This window comes from Echinops telfairi, unplaced genomic scaffold (genome assembly GCF_000313985.2).
Source record: "Echinops telfairi isolate 266 unplaced genomic scaffold, ASM31398v2 ScPeMD7_7421;HRSCAF=8459, whole genome shotgun sequence".
NCBI classification, from domain to species: Eukaryota; Metazoa; Chordata; class Mammalia; order Afrosoricida; family Tenrecidae; genus Echinops; species Echinops telfairi.
The window spans coordinates 2,676,966-2,697,149 of NW_022111321.1; the positions used below are offsets into that span (position 1 = coordinate 2,676,966).

General features: G+C 39.8%; 1 protein-coding gene across 1 annotated transcript in view; it reads left to right on the forward strand.

The window, feature by feature from the left end:
* Window positions 1–14,826: 14,826 nt before the first annotated feature.
* ARHGEF26 (Rho guanine nucleotide exchange factor 26) overlaps window positions 14,827–20,184 on the forward strand; it is a 180,362-nt gene continuing 175,004 nt past the window's right edge. The window contains exon 1 of the mRNA XM_013006250.2: window positions 14,827–14,844. Coding sequence (XP_012861704.2) covers window positions 14,827–14,844 — 18 coding nt within the window. The remainder of the gene's footprint in view (window positions 14,845–20,184) is intronic.

Genomic DNA, 20,184 nt, shown 5'->3' on the forward strand with positions numbered 1-20,184 from the left:
CAGGACCAACTAGTGGTTTTGAACTGCCAACCTTGTGGTTAGCAGCTCAATGCATAACCATATGCCACATAGGCTCCTTTAGTGGTACAGCCTCCATTAATTTTGACTAATATATGCAGTCTATAACTACTGCTACAATAGAGATAGAGAATATATCCATCATCTCAGATTCCCTGAGCCTCCCACCAAGGCCCCCAGTGCACCCCCTCTTTCCATATGCAGCCCCTAGTAACTGCAGATCTCTTTTCCTATTATAATAGCTTTGCATTTTTACTCACTGTATTACCTCTTGTGTTTGGCTTCTTTGGCTTTGTATAATGATTTTGAGATTTGTCTGTGTTGTTGTATGCATAAGTAGTTTTTCTGTTTTGTTGTGTGGCTGAACTACAATTTACTTATCCAGTCACCATTAGAAAGAAATGTACATTGTTTCCAACTTGGACAATCATGTGTGAATAAACTATTACATCCATGAATGGTTTCATTTATATTAGTTATATATGTAAGAGTCATGTATATACTTTTTATTTATGGTAAATGTGTGTTCAACTTTCTAAGAAACTGCCAAACTGTTTTGTATCAGCAATTTGTTAATTTTATTTTCTAACCAATTTTTTTACATATTTCTTCATGAGCCATATATTCAGTAGTATAATTATGTCTAAAAGGGTTGGGCAGTCATCACACCAATCAATTTTGAACTGTTTTTTATTCTTAAACTCATTGTTATTAGCTCTCCATCCCTGTCCCCTGCCTGTCCTGCTATAACCCTAAGAAACTATTAATCTACTTACGGTCTCTATACGTTTCCCTATCCTGGATTTAATATAAAGAAAAATCATACAAACAAAAACTCTAACTACAACAAAATAATATACAGAAAAACCTCTATCCAAAAAAAAGCAAAAAATAATATAAACTAGAATTAAGAATGAGTCCAAAAGGAAAACAAATGACAATATGTTACATTTTAAACTAAATAAATCTGCATTAATCCATTTCCCAATGCACTCTGTTTGAGGTCACTCTAGACAATGGTCCAGGAGAAAGATGGAGCTTTCTATCCCAGTCTCAGAAACCCACAGAGACAGTTCCACTCTGTCCTATCGGGTTGCTATGAGCAGAGTGGACTTGATGGCAGAGTTTGAGTTTGAGAAATGGCCCAAGGGAGTTCCATGAAGACTTAAACTCTGTGGGGACTCTGCAAATGGATTTTGGTGTTTCATTGTATTCTGTATCCTTTTGAAACTGGGTGCTCAGAACTTAAACTCTAATACAATTCCCTCCTCTGATCTTGGAATTTATTGTTTACAATTCTTGCGTCACAGAGGCTGTGTGGGCTTGGCTGACTCCTCACTTAAATGGCTGCTTGTTATAAGACAAATCTCTAAGACTTCAGATGCTATTCTTTGTAATAGCCAGGCACCAGCTGATTTCTCCACCACACTTTGCTCTAGCACCCATGTCTTCAGTGATCCCTTCAGGAGAACATTAAGTATCATGAGAGCTAATTGTTCTTACGTTAGTGTTTACTGTTAAATTCGAGCTCAAAATTCATTCATGTCTCTAAAGTTTGCTTATATTCCTGTTCTACTTTTAGTGGCAGTGTTTTCAAGTTTTTGGTAGATAATATAACCAACTTCCATGGGGTCTTTGATAATTCTAATAATAATATCATTTAACTAGCCAATGATATAGAATTAAAAATACTATATATATAAGGGCCATATTTTTATATAGGAAGCATGTTAGACTAAAATACGTGGGGTGTTCACTTATACATGTTAAAAAAATCCTTAAGTGGCTGAATCCTGTTAAAGAAAACATTGAGATTTACACACTATGCACAACATTAAATCGACAATCATTCACTATGGCAGAATTATATCTGCAGAACTCAGACCTGTTACAAAAAGGTAAAAAAATATGAACATTTCTGTAGTCTTAAGTTGCCTATTATTGGGCAACTTAAAAAGCCAAATGTTTGCATCCAACTCACTATCTTAGTAGGTTTTTTAAATCAGATCCTTCTGATGTAGCCTACTGAATATATGTATATCTTAAGAAGATGTCAAAAGTCTAAATTACAGGTAGTGTATGGTGTGCCAGCAACTTATAAGGCTTTCAGTTGCTTTACAACCTTGTCAGCACTTGATACTATCAGTCTTCTTAACTTTAGCCATTCTAGGAGTGTAGTAGTATTTTGTGCTTTTAATCCAAATGACTAATGATTGAGAGCAATTTTTCACATGTATGCTTTTTTCTGATTAACTGTCTATTGCAGTCACTTGCCCATATTTTAATTAAGAATTTTTTGTGTACTCAGTCATGCATATATTCTAGGTAAAAATCAATTATCAATACATGTTTTGGAAATATGTATAAGCGCAATTTAATGGAAGAAAATGTGTTAGGTACATTTAAGGGCAAGCCTCAAATTTTAAAACACAGTAGTAGCAATGAAAAGATACACAATAGTAAAGAGCACAGAAGATGTGATTTTTGAAGTAGCTTTCCTAGACTTTAAAACAGAAGGATAAAAGCCTGAATGAGGAATAAAAGAAAACAAACTTTCATTTATATCAAATAAAGTGTCCCTGAACTAGGAAAAATGATCCCATTCTTTAAGCTGAAAGGATGCACAGTACATTTGCAAAGGTACATTAATTTCAAAGATAAAGAAAAACTTTTTCCAGGAACAACCATTTGGGAATACAAGAAAAACCCCAAACAAAACAAAACAAAAACAGGTTGCATCAAAAGAGAAAACAGAGGCAAATGGTCTCCAGATGTGTCTCTCACCAAAAAATAATGGAACATTATTTATAGTCGTGTTTTTTGAAGATGGATCCATTAATGAGTCATGAAGTCAATCTGTCAGTGTATAACTAGCATTTATTTTTTAATGTAGAACAGTAGTATAAAAGTATACAGCATATGTGGAATAAAAGGAGTGTTGACCATATCTGACCCCCCTCTGGCCATATAATGTAGGAAGAGAAGCCAACTCCATCTGATTGTCATAAGCAGCAGTCAGGCATGCCTCGACTCTCCATTCTTCTTTACCCTGTGTTAGACAGGGTTCTATAGAGAAACAAAACCAGGACCCTTATGATTTTCCACAGTGCAGTACAGAGGGCTCAGTTCAACTCACTTCCGTGATAGAGTTGATATACTGACAGTCATTCAACTCATGAGGGCTTCTGGGTGCTAGTCAAGGAAGCAGACGGCTGAGTCTTTTTCTTTGCTAGAGAAATACAGGCAGTCTGGCCACAGGCAGCAAACAGCAGGGCAGGTAGGGCAGGTCACCTAACAGTCAGCCAGATGACAGGGTTCGATAGTCCCCAGCTCAAATAATGTATACACCAGCAGTGTAGCAAAGTAGGTCTTAAAGGAAGCTCAAGCTCTAGTGACACGGTCCATGGGTTGGGTGTCCCACAGGTAGTGTAGCTTGCAAGTTGAGGCAGAGAACTAGCTAAGGTAGCCGCACACTGGTCCAACCATGAGAGAGCAAGAGACAGAAAGAAGATGATCGCTGAGCCATTTATCTCTTTGCCCTTCAATTAAACTGCAACTTTATTAATCCCTCATGTGTTTATTGGCCAGGTTGGCACAATAAACCTACCTATCACAACCCTATTCCAATAATTAACTGCTTCCCACACAGCACTCTACTTCTATAAGCATTGCAATCGCCACAGAATGCACAGATAGTAACCACAATTATGGGGGGGATGGTTATTAAGGTTATTTTGAAAGAGTTTGAAAGATTCTATAGACAAAATATTGAATAATGTAGGAAGCAACAAGAGAAGATGGAAAGAATAGATAGAGTCACTGTACCAAAAAGAACTATTTGGCAGTCGATTTCAGGAGATAGCATATGAGCAAGAACCAATGGTGGTGAAGGAAGAAGTTCAGGCTGCACAGAATGTATTAACTAAAAACAAGGCTCCATGAATTGATAGAATACCCATTGAAATATTTTGGAAAGTTCAAGAAACACTGGAAGCACTCACTCATCTATGCCAGGAAATTTGGAAGATAGCTACATGGCCAAGTGATTGGAAGAGATCCATATTTGTGCCCATTCCAAAGAAATGCTCAAGCTATAGAATGATATCATTGATATTACACACAGGTAAAATTTTGCTTACTATCATCCAATAATGATTGCAATAGTACATTGACAGGGAACTGCCAGATGTTCAGGCTGAGTTCACAAGAGGATGTGGAACAAGGGATATCATTACTGATGTCGGATCAAAGCAGAGAATACTGGAAAGATGTTTACTTGTGTTTCATTGACTGTGCAAATGCATTCAACTGTGTGGGCCATAATAAACTATGGATAAACTTGAGAAGAATGAGAATTCCAGAACATTCATTGTGCTCATGAGGAACTTGTATATGGATCAAGAGGCAGTTGTGCAAACAGCACAAGGGAATGCTGCATGGTTTTAAATCAGAAAAGGTGTGTAGCGGGGTTGTACCCTCTCACCGTACTTGCTCAATCTGTATGCCAAACAAATCATCAGAGATGCCTGATTATATGAAGAAGAGTGCAGCATCAGGATTGGAGGAAGGCTTATTAACAACCTGCAGCATGCAGATGACAGAAACTTGCCTGTTGAAAGTGAGAAGGAATTAAAATACTTGCTGATGAAGATCAAAGATTGTAGCCTTCAGTATGGATTACAACTCAAAGTAAGGAAGACCAAAATACCCACAACTGGAGCAATAGGTTACGTCATGATAATTGGAGAAAAGGTTGCAGTTGTCAGGGATTTTGTCTTGCTTGAATCCACACTCAATGCTCATGTAAGACATACTGTATTGAGTAAATTTTCTGTACAGGACCTCTTTAGTGTATTGAAGAGGAAGAATGTTACTTCAAAGACTAAGATGAGCCTGACCCAAGCCATATGCATGAGAAAGTTGGACACTGAATAAGGAAGATCATAGAGGAATTGATGCATTTAATTGTGGTGCTACTGAAGAATATTAAAAGTCCCACGGACTGCTAAAAGGACAAACAGATCTGTATTGGAAGAAGTGAGCCAGAGTGCTCCTTAGAGGCAAGACTGGCAAGATTTTGCCTTACATACTTTGGACATATTGTCAGGATAGACCAGTCCCTGGAGAAGGACATCATATCTGATAAAGTGGAGGGGCAGCAACAAAGAGCAGCTCCTGAACAAGATGGATGGACACAGTGGCTACATCAATGGGCTCAGGCACAGGAACAATTATGAGATGGCGCAGAAGAGTTTTGTTCTGTTGTACATGGGGTCACTAAGGGTCAGAGCTGATTTGATGGCACAACATTAAGATTGTTAACAGGTTATCACAATCAGAATCAGAAAATACTCACAAAACAGTTAGTGGTCCACAGAAACACCTCTCCTAAGCCACCCCCTCTCTGATGTCATGTGGTCCTTGCCTTCTGCCTCTATGGACCAGGAAGCATGGCTGTTGCTCTTCCTCAGAGTCTCGCAGTCCCAGCACTGCTGTCCCCTTGTCTCTCTGCCGTCACCTGTGGTCTCAGTTTGGTGTTGTCTCTACTGCCACCACCGCTTCAGGCCGAGAGGGATCTGGAACATGCTCTGCTTGTGGTTCTTCCATTCCAGTCCCGGAAATTCTGTTTCTGCTTTTGAGATGACTCATTCTTATAACCATTGGAGTGACAACTAGCACTGACTAATCCCCTCTATTAGCATTTCACACAATCTATTTGCATGATCCCACCCAGTCTTGGTGGAAGTTACAGACATGGATAGAAGAGCTATAATAAGAAATTTCACTTCACCACAAATACACATATATGTACTTGTATACACACAGATACACATGCACTGAATAATGAAGGAAATGGATTTATTACTATTTGCATTATAATACATCTAAAGAAAAAAAGAACTACAGAATCTATACCCAAATATCCATTTATGGAGGAAAAACCACTCGCAACAATATTACAATGGTCTGAGTGATGAAAACTATACATGGCAAAAATATTACTGAAGGACATGAAGCTAGCATTTGTACCATTCACACAGCAGTTTGCAAATACAAAAATTAACTCAGGTTAATTTAATGTAGATGGATTTAAAGAGAAAAGGTAACAATTAAAAATAAATCAGTTGTATTGTTATCTTTTGTTGCATACCAAATATCCCCAAATTTGGCAGCTTAACACTACAACACTTACTATCTCAGTTTTCTAACTAGAGTGTCTGGGCACAGCCAGGCCCTGTAGCTCTGGGACTCCTTCCTTTACTCTGCTGCCTTAAGGTGTTGGCCAGTGCTGCAGTCACCTTAAGGGTTGATTGAATGTTGATCCGCTCCAAGGTTAACTCAAGTCTTTGTTGGCAGGACTAAGTTTACTGGAGGCCATTGACCTGAGAGAGAGCTTCAGTTTCTCAGGGTTGTTGCCTGTAAGCTTCCCATGGTCCCTTGCCATATGGGCTCATAGAATTGCCAGGCAGAACCTGATCTGGAAGGAGACCACTGTGGCAGTGATTAAACACTGCATACACTCCTCCAGCGCTGCCTCTACTGTCAGATGCGCACTCCAAATACCCTCCACTGCATTACTTAGAAGATGCAATTAAACAATAACCAGTCTGGTCTGAAGATGTTATAAAAATAATTCTTTGAAGGGAACATCCAAAATGAAAACAATTTATTATAATAAAAAATAGCCCAAATGCTCAGAGGACATAACATCTTAATACATTTTAATAAGAATTAGTAAGTGATTATAAATCTATATATTTTAAATATTTAATGATCAAGCCCTGCTATGGCAAAGGTTAAGGCCTGGTGAAGTAGTTAGTTTATTGTGCCAACCTGGCCAATAAACACATGAGGGATTAATTGAAGGGCGGAGGGATAAATGGCTCAGTGAGTCAGGCTCTGCTCCATGAGCCTCGCCTTTCGAGTTCTCTTGCTTTGTGATGGTCGGACCAGGGTGCAGCTGCCTTAGCCAGTTCCCTGCTTCAGCTGGCAAGGCTCACTTCCTGCAAGACATCCCCAAGGAGAAGCCGCATGGACCTACCCTGATTCAGCACTGGGTGCTGGAGCAGCCGTGAGGAGACCCCTGCCAGTGCTGAGATGCTTCCACATTCACTGACTCGGCTTTCCTCCTGCAGTCAGCATCATAGTGTGTGTTTTGTGAGATGGAGGAGGACTCTGTGGATTGATGTCAGACATATGGGTTAATGTTTGACTTGTGGGTTTTGGCAGCACTTGGTTGGGATGTTTTCTTGATGTGCACTTAACCTTTACATAAAACTCTCTCTTATACATACATGAGTTTCTGTGGATTTGTTTCTCTAAAGTACCCAGACTAATACACCTGGGTTGCCAAGCAAAACTCAGTGATTCTAACCCACCAGCTGCTCTTTAGGAGAAAAGTCCTAGCAGTTTAGTCTGATAGGGTTGCCAGTTGTGGTGGTGCCATTAAATTGACCCCAATGCACACAGATTCTGCAGACATAGCACAACGGTCCCATAGGGTTTCCTAGGCTGTAACCTTTGTGGGAAAAGACAGCAAGATCTTGTTCCCACGGAGCCTGTGGGTTCAAACTATTGACCTTTTGGTTAGCAGTGGAATACTTAAACCCAGACTCTTTCTCAAAAATACCACAGCCTAATAAATAACATGAGGTGGTTATACTTTGTTCTAATAGATCACCGTTAAGTCAGAGGAGACTTGATGGTGCACAATAATTTTTATTATGGAAAGTTTAAGTGTAAATAAGAGAAAATAGAAAAAATCTCATATGTCACCCACTACCACCTACCCCCTTCCAGAGGGTCACTTCTAACTCAGCGACCCTACCAGGCAGAGTGTACCTGCCACAAAGGGTTTCCAAGGCTGTCAATCTGTATGGAAGCAGACTCTTACTTCCCCAGTGGGAGGGTCTGTGATAGCTTCAGTTTGTAGCCCAATGCTCAACCCACTGGGCGATCACTCAACTTCAGTAATTAGCAACATTATTGCCAATTTGTTTGCTCTCTTCCATACACTTTCCCCCCCCAACTGAAGTATTGACAAGCACTGCCAATGATATATTAGTGCTGATAAATAAATAATACTCAAAATCATTTTTTTGAAGGGATCAGGTATAAGGCATCATCAGAACAAAAAATCTTACCATAGTGAATGATGGGGGGAGTGCGGAATGGAGATCCAAAGCCCATTAGTAGGCCACTAGGGATTCCCTTGCAGAGGGGTCTCGGGGAGGAGACGAGCCAGTCAGGGGGCGATGTAGCAACGATGAGAAATACAACTTTCCTCTAGTTCCTAAATGTTTCCTCCAAGCTCCCATTATCATGATATGAATTCTACCTTGCAAGTCTGGCTAGACCAGAGAATGTACATTGGTACAGATAGGAACTGGAAATACAGGGAATCCAGGGTGGATGATCCCTACAGGATCAGTGGTGTGAGTGGTGATACTGGGAGGGTAGAGGGAGAGTGGGTTGGAAAGAGGGAACCGATTACAAGGAACTATATGTGACCTCCTCCCTGGGGGATGGACAACAGAAACATGGGTGAAGGGAGACGTCAGACAGGGCAAGATATGACAAAATAATAATTTATAAATTATCAAGGGCTCATGAGGGAGCGGGGAGCGGGGAAGGAGGGGGAAAATGGGACCTAATGTCAGGGGCTTAAGTGGAGAGGAAATGTTTTGAGAATGATGAAGGCAATGAATGTACAAATGCGCTTTACACAATTGATGTGTGTATGGATTGTGATAAGAGTTGTATGAGCCCTTAATAAAATGCTTAAAAAACACAAAAACAAATGAAAAACTAAAAAAAAAAAAAAAAGAATGTGCTTCTTTAATATTGACTCTGTGCCAGGTAAGTAGGCCAATATACCATGATAAACATTGGATGTACTCATCAAAGTTATGTCAAGGAGTGTTTATATACCAAGTAACGTAGCATAAAAATGCACAAAATAAAGTTTGCGAGCAATTATAGGAGCAAATTTTAAAAATCACAGATGTTATCTATCTACTCTCAGATTTCAACAGATCAGGTTAACAAATATACAATATTATGTAACTTAAAATACTCAAGCTTGAAGGGGCTTCAAAAAGTTTGTGGGAAAATTCCATGATCTTTAGATTTCATTTTTTGAGAACTTTTTGAAGTCCTCCTGTGATATTTTGCCATAGAAACATACATTCTTTTCAAATATCCTTAGAGCATTTGCAAAATATTGAAAAGTGAACTTTAATAGATTCCAAATACTGCAGCTAATAAGGACCAGTAACAAAAACAACTATTTTAACAACAGCCAAATGTAACTAAACAAGCGATAAATGTGTACTTGTTAAGTAAAAATAAAACCCATCTAGTGATTGAGAAACCGGAAGTTAAAGTATCAAGAGTAGACTAATTAGAAAGCAATGCAGCACGTAAATTTATGAAACATGCACTCAACTAGACTAAGAACAAAATTTTAGCTTTAAATGGTTTTACTATTCATTAAGAATTATTTTTTTTTTAAAGCCTGTGTGCCAATTGTCAATGATTGCCTCACCATCCGATTCACCCTTTCTGAGTGCTCTGTGGAATGAGTCTGGATCCTTTCAATGCTTGCTGACGCTAGCTGGCCTGGAGCTCTAGCAGTAGAGTGAACTGAAAAGTTGCAGTAGAAGAGGGCTTTTGCTTCCTAGTGCTGGTGCTGTTTCTAGGCAAGTTCCCTCTGCGTAATAAGTGGAGGCTTGTAGAGCACCAGGCTTCCGCAGCGTTTGCAACTACTGCAGAGCATAGTAGGCAGCAGGGCTCAGAGACCAGCAGCGCCACCTTCCCCCACACCCTTCTATGGGCATTTTTAGAGAGTGCTTTTGCTTCTGGTAACATTTGTTTGCAGTTTCTGCTATAGCTGGCTCCTGCTGTGCTCAGTGCCAGCAGTTTCCACTGGGACACAGCTGAGTGCATCCAGAGACACGTGCCTGTGAACAGCTTTCCCTGGACACTGGAGGGCAGATTTTTTTTTTTTTTTTTTTTAATTCAGAGGGATATTTACAGCGAGTTTTGTCAGTGCAGCAAGCACCCCAGTCAGTGATTTCTCTGCTATCTAGAGAGCCAAGACTGCACTCTCCTCTCTCCAACAAGGTCTGTAACTCAGCTCCGCGGGGCCACTCCTGTTGGATGCTCAATCTCAGCCTCAGGGAAAGTGGCTGAGCCTTAATCTGCTCTTTCTTTACAATTCTCTTTACTCTTTACCAGCCCATCCTTTGCTACCTCACCGCCATCCACTCAATGCTAACTCACAGCGACCCTCTACATAGACAGGGTAAAACTGGTTTTGTGAGCTTCCAAGACTGTATGTAACTCTTTACAGGAGTAGTATGTGAATGGATATGTTGGAATGTGTAAGATATGTCAATAAACTTTTATTGATAATAATGATAATTTTATAGTCAATATTCATTAATCAAATTATGGCATGATTAATCACTTCTGGTTGGACTTACATTAGCATAAGATGTGAACAAAGTTAAAAATATTAGAAAAGAACAACTCTAAAAAAAGGGAGATGGGGAAAAAAGGGAAGGGGAGAAGGAAATACAGCAGGAAAGGAGCAAATTAACAAGGAATTAAGGAAAAGGGAGAGGAAGTAATATTACAGGTGCTAATAAGAATAAAAGCAGACACTAGTACATTATAATATTGAAAAACAGTCCACGACTTTGAGGAGCTTTTGAAAAACAATACCAAAGTAAATAAATGCCCTTGTACAGCAAATGTAATGAAATAAATAAGTGTATAGAGGCAGGCTGTTAAAAATGGGACCGAAAAGATAACTAACCTTAGAAACAGACTTCACAATCACTCCCGCTTTAATCTCAGGCCTCTTCAGTGCGTGATCTCTGTCCCCTTCTTGTTCCCATGACACCTCAGCCCCAAATAGCGCTGGCTCTTTAGATGGGAATGATCCTCTCAGCTGAATCTTTCTTTTCGTAATTTCTAAAAGGGTCTGTACACTGAAACAACAAACTCGCCGACCCACTGGCAGAACCATGAGGAAATTCTCTGACAGCAGTAGCCTGAGAGATTCATCCAGGTTGCAGCCCAGAGATGTGTTTGCTTATTTTCATTGCTATGTAAAAGTCCATAGTGAGACCATGCCTCATTTTAAATCCATTCTTCTCTTCGTAGCCATTGTATAGATTCCAACTTGGGCCTATTTCTGCTGCGATAATGAGTTTCTACTAGATAGCTACAAGTGGAATTGCTGTCTATTCAGCACTAGAAAGAAGAGTTGTCTAAAGTGGATGAACTAATTTAAACTCTCACCGATAATATATGAGAGTTGTGATTTCTCAGGAAGTCACCACTATTTAGTATTGCAAGATTTTTAAATGTTTGCTAGTCTGTTAACTATGTGATTTTCATTTTTATTTGTCATGACTGAGATGGAAGACTTTTCCTAGTTTTTTTTTTAATCTATAAGATTGACTCACATGTGAATTATCTGTCTTTCTGAGTGTTTTGCCAGTTTTCCTAATGGATAGGAATGCATTCTTAATATATTTTGCAGACTAGGAGCCGGAGCGGAGTGGGGTTTACTAGTTGGGCCACTAACTACAAGGTCACAGTTCAAAACCACCAGCTGCTCTGAGGGGGAAAGGATGGGATGGCTTCTGACTCCTGTAAAGTTACATTCTTGGAAATTCACAGGGGCAGCTGGACGCGTGGAAGTGTCTTATAAGGTGGCTGTGACTCGACAGCCACTCGCTGGCAGTGAGTTTGCTTTGTGTTTGTTTCTTGGAGGCCTTTGCCAGTTGTAAGTGTTACAAGAATTTTCTTATTCTGTTGCATGTCCCTTCATTACACCGGGTATGTCAATTCTGACCCATAGCAATCCTATAGGGCAGGGTATGGATTTCTGAAACTGTAACTTTTATTGGCTCATTAAAATACCGGCACTGAAAAAAATTTTACTCAGAGTACACGTTTAAAAACATACACAAAACTATTGATTTGCCATTGATTTTAGTGGCAAATTCTCCAGAAACCATGCTGAAATGTCAATTGTTTTTATCAATATGTAACTGATAAATACATATATTTATGATGAAACGTATTGCTTTGGAAGGAATTATTCATTAATTTAAAAAGATTAGAACAAGTGATGGTTTGGAGGAAAGAACTTGGAGAAGGCTTATATATACTATATCATATTTTTCTGCGATGATTTATTTTTTAGAATAAAGATCTTTATTCATTCCACAAATATTTCTTTTTATTTTTGACTTAAAATTTTTTAATAAATCCTTTTATTGGGGGTTCTTACAGCTCTTATAACAATCCATTCCACAAATATTTCTTGAGCACATACTATATACCCCAAACCATTTCAGGTCCCAGGAGCCCATTAGCCAACCAAAGAACAAGAGACTCTTGGCCTAGTGGCATTTGGAGACTCAATAATGCTTTCACTTAATAGTTTAAAAGAAGAGAAATAGCGTTTTTCAAAACGTGAGAAATTAATAAAGATGTTTATTTCACTTCTATCAAATTTAAAGTTTGGGCTTTAAAATATCTGCTGGCACCCCAGTGTCATCAAGTGATTGCCATGACAGAGTTGAACTGCTCCTTATGGTTTCTGAAACTGTATCTCTTCATGGAAGTAGAAAGCATCACCTTTCTGATGCTGAGAGACTGGTGAGTTCCAACCACTGCACCGCCAGCCTTTCAGTTATCAACTTAATACCTAACCAATTGTCCCACCAGAAAACCAAACTCTCGGCCACTGAGTCAATTCTGATCCATAGCAACCCTATAGGACAGGGTATGGATTTCTGAAACTGTAACTTTTATTTCCACCCAACAGATAACCACTATCCCATAGGGGCTCATTAAAATACCAGCACTGAAAAAAATTTTACTCGGAGTACACGTTTAAAAATATACACAAAACTTGATTTGCCATTGATTTCAGAGGCAAATTCTCCAGAAACCATGCTGAAATGTCAAATTCCATGCCTTTATGCCAAGCTTTATAAAAGTGTATATTTAAAAACACGCTTAAAAAACAAACAAACTCATAGCAACCCAGCAGGGTAGGGTAGAACTGCTCCTGTGATTTTCTGATGTTGTAAATTTTTATGGGGCTAGAAGGCGTCACCTTTCTCCTGAGAAGCAGCTGATGGTTCGCATCCCAATACAGAACCCACGCTTCCCCAAGCCTCCTCGTGTGGTGCAAGTTTGCTCTGTACTACAAAAATCTCTCCAAAGTAAGGTTGCCAGATTTCACAAATAAAATTATAGGCTACTCAGCTAAATTTGAATTTTAAAGAAACAGTGAATAATTTTTCAGTATTGAAACTCCCTACCATTAACTCATTAAAAACAGAAACCACAACACTCTGGATTCTGACTCATGGCGACTGCATAGGACAAACTAGAACAGTTCCTGTGGGTATCTGGGAGTAGAAAGCCTCAGCTTTGTCCCAGGGAGCAGCTGATGGTCTCAAACTGCTGACCTGGAGGTTAGCATCCCCATATGTAACCCACTCCCCCACTCCTAGTGACTAGGTTTCTGAGACTGTAAATCTTTACAGGAGCAGACAGCTCATGTCTTTCTGGAGGAACTGCTCGTGGGGTTGAGCGCCAACCTTTCTGTCTGCAGCTCCATGCCTGCTCCCAGCACCACCAGGGATCCAACATCCAGTGCAATATTTGATATGCATTCGATCTACTACCTCTATTCCAAAGCCAGTTGAGCAGTTACACAACCCTTCTAATCTGCATGTCTTTTCTTTAAAAACAAAATTCTAATCCCTCAGTGACTGTGGCCCATGCACAGCAAAACATCTCCCCAGTTTCCAAACTGGGCATCTATTCGAGTCCTCTGGGGCCAGTGCAGGAAGCATTTCAAAGGGGTTGCTAGGTGGCAGGCCCCGACTCTGGAAAGCATTTCTTCAAATTCTATTAGCGCTGCTTGGTTAGAGTAGCCTGCTAGTGGGCCCAAACGTGCCTGGTTCATAGAGCTTTATTCTGTTAGTTTTGTTTGTTTTTTCCTATGGCAAAGCTGAGTTTAAATAACATTTCTAAAAAGCTTTGTCTTTTGAGCCAAGTGCCAGAATGTCTAGGTAAATACATAACCAAATAATCAGGAGCTTAATGTAGTTCAGCTTTTTTTCCCCCCTGCTGAATTTTTGAGATAGGTAAGTCTGGATTTCTTCCAAGCAAAACTGGGCAGGAGAAAACTTGAAAGTACCGACCAGTTTTAAGTATCCCCACCTGATTCCTGATACAATATTACCTGGAAAATACTGCACACCATCAAGTTTTCAAATGTCTTTATCTTGGGTCATTTTTCAAGCACCCAACTCTTCACAGAACAGGAACTGGAGAGCCTGTTGTGATAAATCCAAATTACTTAACAATTGTCATGGAGACAAGGGTTGTGATTCCACGGGCTGTTCTGAGGATTTTGGAGAAAGACCAGTATCCAGGAAATTAGTGGTAGTGATGATGGTACCCATTACCCAGTGCTCTCTAACAGGAACAGGATCCTGCATGTTCTTGTGTGATTGCACCAGCATGATTGAAGGGCACACCCCAAAGTCCACAGAAAACCGTTCCATCTATCCATCCATCCATCCATCCATCCATCCATCCATCCATCTATCCATCTTTGTTCAATGAAGGATTCTCTCTATTATAGCTCCTGTGCCAGGCACTAAGGGTTGGGTACAAAGTAAAGAATTATGGAAATTTGGGCCTGAAAGACATTTTCCTTTTTTACTCAGATTTTGCAAGAAAATAATTTAAATACTTATCAACATGGGATTTACTAATAAGGTAGGTATTATTGGGAGCAAGGTGGATCTTTCTATTCCCATAGGGTTACAGTCTCGGCAGTCACTGGGGCAGTTCTACCTGTCCTATAGAGAGTCCCCATAGGGTTGCTATGAGTCAGCATTGACTTGAGGGCAGTGAGGATTGTTTTTTTAAAAAACGTATTATTATATAGAAGTTGTTTCATGTTATTCTACCTGGGGGTGCAGTTTAGTTTGGGGATGATAATGGAAAGGTCCGAGGTTCCAAATCACTAGGCCATACGTGCAATTGGAGCTGATCCCCTGGGGCAAGATGAGACAATCTACTTCCATAAAGACGACAGCACTGAAAACACAGCAGAGCCGTTTGACTCTGTCCCGTAGGAAGCTATGACTACAACTGGTTGGCTTTTTGGTTTACTGTTAGATAACCATTAAAAATACATGGGTTGTATGGGATAGGCAAGATAAAGGTGCCAAACAGTATTGCAGGAGGCTAATGTGTACGTACATCTTGTGTGCAAATTCAGATACATGCTTGCTTGTGTAAATCTGAACCTGTACCAAATGTAACAAACAGTAGTCAAGGCCCCTAGAGGATCAACGAGGAAACCTGAGACAAAATGGAGTGTATTTTTTTTTACTTCTGTATGGTCTTATGCTTTAGAAAGCAGAAAAGAAAGAAAGAAAAGAAAATTATTGCTCAAAGAGGCATGGGGTCTTGCTCAAGCCACCCATGCCTTTCAGACTGGAATGCAATGATACTAAATTGCCATTCCATTTGCTTTTCTCCTCCCTACAACTGGAAGAACAGCGGGGAATAGCAACTCCTGGGGCCTGGCTGGTTCTGGACTGATTTGCACACTCATCTCATAACTTATCTGGCTTTTAATTACTCAAATGAAGTCAGAATTTCCCTTTCAAACAGGACTGCCACTTTTGTACTATGAATTTGCGGGCTGGAAGCAAGAAAGGAGTCCTGGGTTTCTTGATACAGTCTCTTTAAAATTTCCCCTAGATCTAACTGAAATGATTCCTCTGGGCCATTTTCCACAAGCCACAACCCTTTATCATTTTTAGTATTTTTCTTTCTTTGGTAATTAGCAATAGCAGAATTTTATTCTAGTTCTTTCTTGTGCCTTATGGGGGAAAGGTTTCTATGAAATTTATTTTTGTGCAATTATTCAATCAGATCTTCCTCTATGCAAGATCTCCCCTCTGGACTCCACCCCTAGGGTCCCACAATCCCGGAAAACGTTGCACCGGACACATACCAAAAACAGTATTTAAATCTAGACTAGTATTTCTCAAATTCTGGCAAAATTTGTTCTGGAGCGGAAGCACAGCTTTATTCTGCCACTGAAGCCACTGTGATCTTAGAAATTAAATGACTTGTCGTCATTCCCACAGCTCTGGAGTGGCAGATAAAAAAACTGAAGCCCAGTTTCCTGACTTTCAGCCAAGGGTCTCAGTCTTGAAATAAAACTATTGATTTCTCTCTACCCTTCTAGCTATTACCCTCTTTTTCCCCTTTTACTTTCAAAATTCCTACAATTACAATTAAATTCCTGGACTGCATTTTCTCACTGGCTGCTTTCTCTGCAAATCCTGTAAGTTGGCTGTGAAGCCCAAGACAGGTGTTGCTTAGTTTCAAGGACACTAACAAAGCAGTATATAACCATTTTCAGCATTGATAGTCGGTACTCATAGACTGTTAGCAGGACTATCAGATAGGAGGGAAAAGGCAACAAAATAACTAACCATTGTCATGTGAATTTCAACTCATCGTAGTCTTATAGGATAGAGTACAAGTGTCCCATTGGGTTTCTGAGACTTTAAAAATCTTTATGAAGGAGGTCGCCTTATCTTTTTTCTTCTAAGCGCCAGGTGGGTTCTAACTACTGACCTTGTGGTGACATAACCTACTACACAGCCAGGGCTCCTAACAGTACCATACTAAATATAAAATATTATGTCGTCTTCTTTTATCTTTCCTCATCACTGTGTATCGCTACCAACTAAAACCAAAATAACTGCCATTTAGTCAATACCGCTTCCCATAGCAGCCCTAGAGGGCAGTCGACCTGCCCTTGTGGGATTCTGCCTCTGTAACTCTTTACAGGAGTAGAGAGCCTCATCTCTCTCCCAGAGTGGCTGGTGCTTATAAACTGCTGCTCTTTCTATTAGCAGCATAAGCCACTAGGAACCGAGTCAATCCTAAATTGAATAACAGGAATGCTAACAGCACTTCCCTTTTGAAAATTCATCCATTCTAAGGCTTTTATAAGAAAGGTTCTCTGCCTTCCTGGATGACCCCTCTTGCTCTGTCTGTTTTTCTTGGGGGCATCTCTGGACATTGCTATCAGTTGATTAACCTGTCCATACTGAAATACTATAGGTGATAATGAAAGATCTCCTATACACATAAGAAAAGAATCAGATGGATTACTGGAGAAAAGTAGAAACATAAATAATTAATGGAATCAAAAACAATATAACAACATATTGTAAAGGTTATGAGCCAAAGAGAACCAGACTACATTTTTCATCTGCAAAACATGATAAAATTGTCAAAATTAAATTAAGCATGTAAAAGAGGGTTTGGTATATAGCAAGTGATTTTTTTTTTTTAAACAGAGGGTAATACTTCTTAGCGTTTCTGAGACTTAAAATCTTTATGGGAGGAGACAGCCTCATCTTTTCCCCTCAGTGTAGCTGGTGAATTTGAACTGCTGGCCTTGCATTTAGCAGCCCAGCTCAAAACCTGTTAGGCCAGTAGTGTTCCACTATGTTACAAAAAGCATTATTATAAATGCTGTAGAAATTTTTCTTTTAAGATTTCCCCCCCAATAAGCACGAATCAGTTCTCAAAACCTATTATTCAAGTATCTTTTCCAATTTTTTTTTTCTTTTCCAAATTTTTATTTCTCATTGTGACATCCCTCCATTCTATCAGAAACCAGGTGGATACCAAGTCTGCCCAGGGTGGTTGAGATTTTGAGAAAGAGTAAATTCAGCCCCTCCCCACTCCCTGTTAACAGCCAGTAGCAGTCAACTGCCAGGCTGGAAAGGGGGTTGTATCCTTAAAGGCGTATTCTATCACTGGGATGAGAGCACCCAGGAGAAACCTGCAAAAGAACTACACAACCAGGCAACAGAGAGTGAGAAATAATAAGTAATATAAGTTGTCACTTTAAGCCACTAAGTGTTGGGTGGTTTGTTTCACAGCAAAGTCAAACTGAAGTATCATCTTTAATCTCGCTGCCCAGATAATTGATGTGCTCATATTTTGGTAAATATTCTACATCTGGGCATTAAGTATATTCCTGTTGTTCTTATGTACTGTCTGGTAGCCCCTGGCACATGGCTCTTCCAAGAGCAATGGAACTAAATGCTGCCTGGACTTCTCGTAGCCTCTAATTAGTTGTGAATGGGATTGCTGTGATTCACAGGGTTTTCACTGACTGGTCTTCAGAAGGAGATTAATAGGACTTTCTGCTTAGTCTGGCTTAATCTGGAACCTCTCCTGAAACCTGCTGGGCATCATAGCAACAAGCAAACCTCCAGTGACTGACCGGATGTAGTATTGCCTGAGATGCATTAGCTAGGAATTGGAACTACATCTCTCGTCTACTGCAAGGAAGGCAAGGATTCTAGTACTGACCCACCAGTGCTTCTCTTTACATCTATATAGGACCCAATTAGGGCAGAGTAGAAGTGCCTCTATGGGTTTATGAGACTGTAAATCTTTACAGTAGCAGAAAGCCTCATCTTTTTCCAACAGAAAAATTAATACAATTATTCTTTGGAAAAGGCAAAAATACGGATCTCTTCTGGTCAGATGCCCAAGTAGCTCTCTTCCAAGTTTCCTGGCAAAGATTAGTGTTTCCAGTGATTCATCATCTTGTTGAAATATTTCAGTTGATATTCCATCAATTCCTGGAGCCTTATTTTTGGCTAATGCTTTTAATGCAGCTTGAACTTCTTCCTTCAATACCACTGGTTCTTGCTCACTGACCACCTCTTGAAATGGTAGACAGCTGATTCTTTTTGGTACACTGACTCTGTATTCTTTCCTTCATTTGCTGCCTCCTGCATCACTCAATATTTTGCCCATGGGATCTTCCAATATTGCAACTTGAGGATAGACGTTTTCTTGAGTTCTTACAGTTTAAGATAGGTTGGGGTATATTTCCCTTTTGGTTTTCTAACTCTAGGTCTTGCTCGAAATGTTCTACAAATTCAGGTGGGATAGACTCAAGTTCGTATTTTGGCTCCCATGGACTCATTTTAATTTTCTTCAGAGTGAAACTGAACTAAACTATCAGCAATTGCTGGTCTGTTCCCTCAGTCAGTTCCTGGCCTGCCTTTAGGTGCTGACACTCAGCTTCTCTATCGTCTCCTTCCACAGATGAAGTCAGTTTCTGTGTAGTCCATCTGAACAATCCACTTCTACAGTCAGAATTTGTGTTGTTGAAAAAAGATATAGACTATCAACAAGTCATTGGTCCTGAAAAATTCGATAACGCAATTTTGGGCTTTGTTTCTATCACCAATACCATATTTTCCATCTGCGGATCCCTCATCTCTGTTTCTAATTTTGCATCCCAATTACCAGTAATTGTCAATGCAACTTAATTTCATGTTTGACCAATTTCTGACTGAAGACCTTGGTAGAATTCTTCTATTTTATTACTAGTTTTAGTAGTTAGTGCATAAATTTGAATAATAATTGCATGTATTGAATTTCTTTGAATTCAGAAAAATGTAATCCTATCACAGGTAGTCTTCAAATGTCTTTTTTGACAATTAATGCAATGTGATTCCTCTTCACGATGACATACCCAGCATAGTAAACGATATGATTTTCTGATTCAAAATGGCCAAGTCCAGTCTACTTTAGTCCACTAACACCTAGGATATCATTCTTTATGCATTCTATTTCATTTTTGTCAACTTCCCATTTCATAGATTCATACTTCATACTTTCCAAGGTCATTTATCAGTAGATCTTCCCAAGTGCTTCTTCTCAGTTTGAGGCATGTCCCATCAGAAAGTGAAGGTGCAGAAGGGTTTGTTACCCCAGGCTTTACTCCATCCATGTCATGCTAGTTGACTTCACTTTGAGAAGACAGTCATCTTTTTTTTCCCCCTTTTTGTCAGTGAATGAGACAGTGAGTGAGTGAGACAGTGAATGAGTGGGACAGAGAGTGAAGCAGGGAGTGAATGAGACAATGAGTGAGTGAGTGAGGCAGTGAGAGAGTCAGAGTGAGGCAGTGAGAGTGAGGCAGGGAGTGAGTGAGCGAGTGAGGCTGTAAGAGAATGAGGCAGGGAGTGAGTGAGACACTGAGAGTGAGTGAGA